Source organism: Anneissia japonica, unplaced genomic scaffold (assembly GCF_011630105.1).
Source record: "Anneissia japonica isolate Jap-2015-1 unplaced genomic scaffold, ASM1163010v1 scaffold1162_len108652_cov204, whole genome shotgun sequence".
NCBI classification, from domain to species: domain Eukaryota; kingdom Metazoa; phylum Echinodermata; class Crinoidea; order Comatulida; family Comatulidae; genus Anneissia; species Anneissia japonica.
In genome coordinates this window covers 82099-85329 of record NW_022710785.1, presented here as the reverse complement: position 1 = coordinate 85329, position 3231 = coordinate 82099, and the positions used below count along the sequence as shown (strand labels likewise).

The window sequence follows — 3231 nt, the reverse complement described above, 5'->3', positions numbered from 1 at the left end:
GAAGAAATTAGATTGTGCATAGATCCAAGAGATGTAAATGGTGCTCTGAAGAGACCCCATCAACCAATAAAAACTATTGAAGAAATAACTAGAAATTTAGCCAATGCCACAGTATTTACGGTCTTAGATGTTAAAAAAAAAATTTTGCAGGTACCATTAGATGAAGAATCTTCAAAGATGACTACGTTCAACACTGCCCTTGGCCGATACAGGTATCTTAGAATGCCATATGGTATCAATAGTATTAACACACAATGGAAATACTCTTTGAAGGATATCCTTGTGAGATACCGTAATTGTGGATGTCCTGTTGGTCACTGTTAAAGATCTAGACGAGCATGACAAGAATTTAATCTTATGTTGGACACCTTCTAACCGACAATGGTATAAACCTGATCCTGAGAAGATACAGGCTATATGCGAGATGCCAGCTCCAAAGGATACACAAGCTTTAAGCCGTTTTCTTGGTATGGCAAACTATATTTCGAAATTCATAGAGAACTTTAGTGAAGTAGCAGCACCCTTAAGGTAGTTGTTACACAAAGACACACAATGGTGTTGGCAACCACATCAGCAGGAATCTTTTTAGAAGCTTAAAAGTATGATAACAAGCCCACCAGTCCTTGCATATTACGATGTGATCAAACACTTACTCTTACATGCGATGCATCCCAGTATGGTTTAAGCTGTGCATGCCTCCAAAATGATAAAATAATAGCATTTGCCTCACGAACCTAGCTGTACCCAGGCAGCAATAATGTATACTATCGTACTTTACTGTACAAATATACCATCAATATGTGAATCCACTAAAAGTTGATTATTTTCCTCAACTTCTGACACCATGTAAGTTAATGACCAGCCTGAGGCACTTCGTAGATTACTAGGATTGTTTATTGAGGTACTGACCGACATACATGTATGAGATGGGTAACGCACCGAGAGGGCGTGCTTCAAATTAATAAATGTTCTACAGCATCCATTAATGCCGAATGTTGGCTATAATAGGTAACCGACAAGCGAGACATGTCTTCATTTTTATAGCATCTTGGTTGCTTCGATTTGTCGATGAAAAAGAGAGGCAATTTGCACGTCCCTGAGGCATTAGCACAGCCCATGATGTTACCCTGTCCTTTGATTTTTTAAAGTTTTTCGCATTTTTTTCGTTTTGTAAAACCAACGAACGATTAGGCATTAGCCGCCACCAAAGACCTGTCTCATCGGCGTTAAAAATTTGATCTCTGGTCAACTGATTTTCCTAAATGATGACTTCAAGTTTGGTTTTGAACGGGTCAATCGAGTTAACATCAGCTGATTTGCATAAATCTGTGTACTGCTTCATGAATAGAACTAACAATAGTGTTTACAGTCTGGTATCTTTGTCAAAGTTAATGCTCTGTTCAAGATTAGTCTTACTTGGAATTAAGTACAAAATTGAAGATTGACATCATCAGAAGTACTGTAATGGCTTACTAAGTCACAATAAATAAGATGACTTAGTTTTAACAACAATAACAATCTAATCATCATTTTGATATTTTTACAAAAAGTTATAATTAATGATAATTAAAGTAATTTTAATATTGATTTAGCACATTTTGCTAAAGGTTTCTGTGCACTTTATATTAGAAATAAAAAATCTGGAATTGAGCAAAATACAGTATTAAAAGATGTTGCCTGAATGTGCTGATGTTAGTTGCTTGTCATTCCGAAAGGGGAACAGAGGCATCAACTCACGATAGCCAAAAATATTGTCTAAGACTTTGAAATTAATAAAGTTCTTACTATATTTTCTATTATATTGTGAGAATTTTATGGGGAAATGCGGCCGGGCTGCTCTTGAATCCGCCACTGAATGTTACGTATCATCGAGACACTATTAAAAAAAAACAGTATTTAAAAACTGATTAAATAAAACAACCGTAATTCTATTGTTACAACGAGTCAGATACACCATGTATAAAACAAGTTCCAATGAATATGCACTGCAGTAAAGCCTCCAAAAATGTTATAGACCCTACCTTACTTATTCGTTTTCAAAATGGTAACAACTGGATGTAAACACAAAATTAAGATGTGCAATAATTTCCTAACAATTTATGGAAAATTTGAATAATTTTTTATGATTAATGGCTTTGGTGCAGAAATGTTTGAGATTTTTAGATCCCGGAAAAAATAATAAATAAATTTTATGAAAATGGCTAGGCCTATATCGCCCTGAGCTTCATCATGATTGAGGCTGAGGTGAGAACATTTTAAGAATTTGAGACTTCTAGATATTAAGGTTAAGGTTTTTTTTTATTATGGTTTTCCAGTATCTCCAGAGACTGCCATATTACTGGTAAATGAAATGTAAATTGATCATTGTGAGTGTGACAGATTATTATGGCCTGTATTTAAATAATAACATGTTTCGTCATTAAATAAATACACAATTAGGCCAAAAAGATTTATGTAATGCTAACAATATTATAAAAAAATTCTATCTTTATATACACGAGTCATTTAAAGATGTGTTCCTTGCAGGCTAATGTCAGAAAATCATAAACAAATAATTTGAAATAAACTTGATCATATTGCACTAGCATACAAATTATTAACTTGTGCATAAAAATTATTGAATTTAAAAAATGTGTACCCGGATTTTTAAACGAAAAAATTTTAATAAAAATAATAAAACACTTTCAGTGACTGGAAGTGTTTTTATCATTTTCCGCTGTAAACTGATGGGTAGACATTTTTTTAATACACTAATTTCTATGTTCAAGTTGATAACTGAAACAAACACTATTCCATTGAAAGTTTGAAGTTTTTCGGAAAAGTACTGGAAATATGGCGGAAGGCTGTCTCTTATACATATGGCGGAAAGTCAAAAATTTGCACTAAGTGCTCAACTCGGCGTGATAAGCACTTTTGTGCAAAAAGTGACAATGTTAAAAAGTTGAGTCAAAATTTAATTTTTTTTTTATTAGGCACGGTGAGATATTTTGAAACAAACACTATTCCATTGAAAGTTTGAAGTTTTTCGGAAAAGTACTCGAAATATGGCGGAAAGTCAAAAATTTGCACTAAGTCCTCAATTCGGCGAGTTAAACACTTTTGTGCAAAAAGTGACAATGTTAAAAAGTTGAGTCAAAATGTAATTTTTTTTTGTTAGGAACGCTGAGATAGCCTGAAGCAAAAACTATTCCATTGAAAGTTTGAGGTTTTTTGGAAAAGTACTCGAAATAT

The 3231-nt window shown here is 33.5% G+C and overlaps 1 protein-coding gene across 1 annotated transcript in view; it reads left to right on the top strand.

Moving 5' to 3' along the window:
* The first annotated feature begins 424 nt into the window (after positions 1–424).
* LOC117107122 overlaps positions 425–3231 on the top strand; it is a 30136-nt gene continuing 27329 nt past the window's right edge. Inside the window, exon 1 of the mRNA XM_033248683.1 lies at positions 425–467. Within this exon, the coding sequence (XP_033104574.1) occupies positions 425–467 (43 nt within the window). The remainder of the gene's footprint in view (positions 468–3231) is intronic.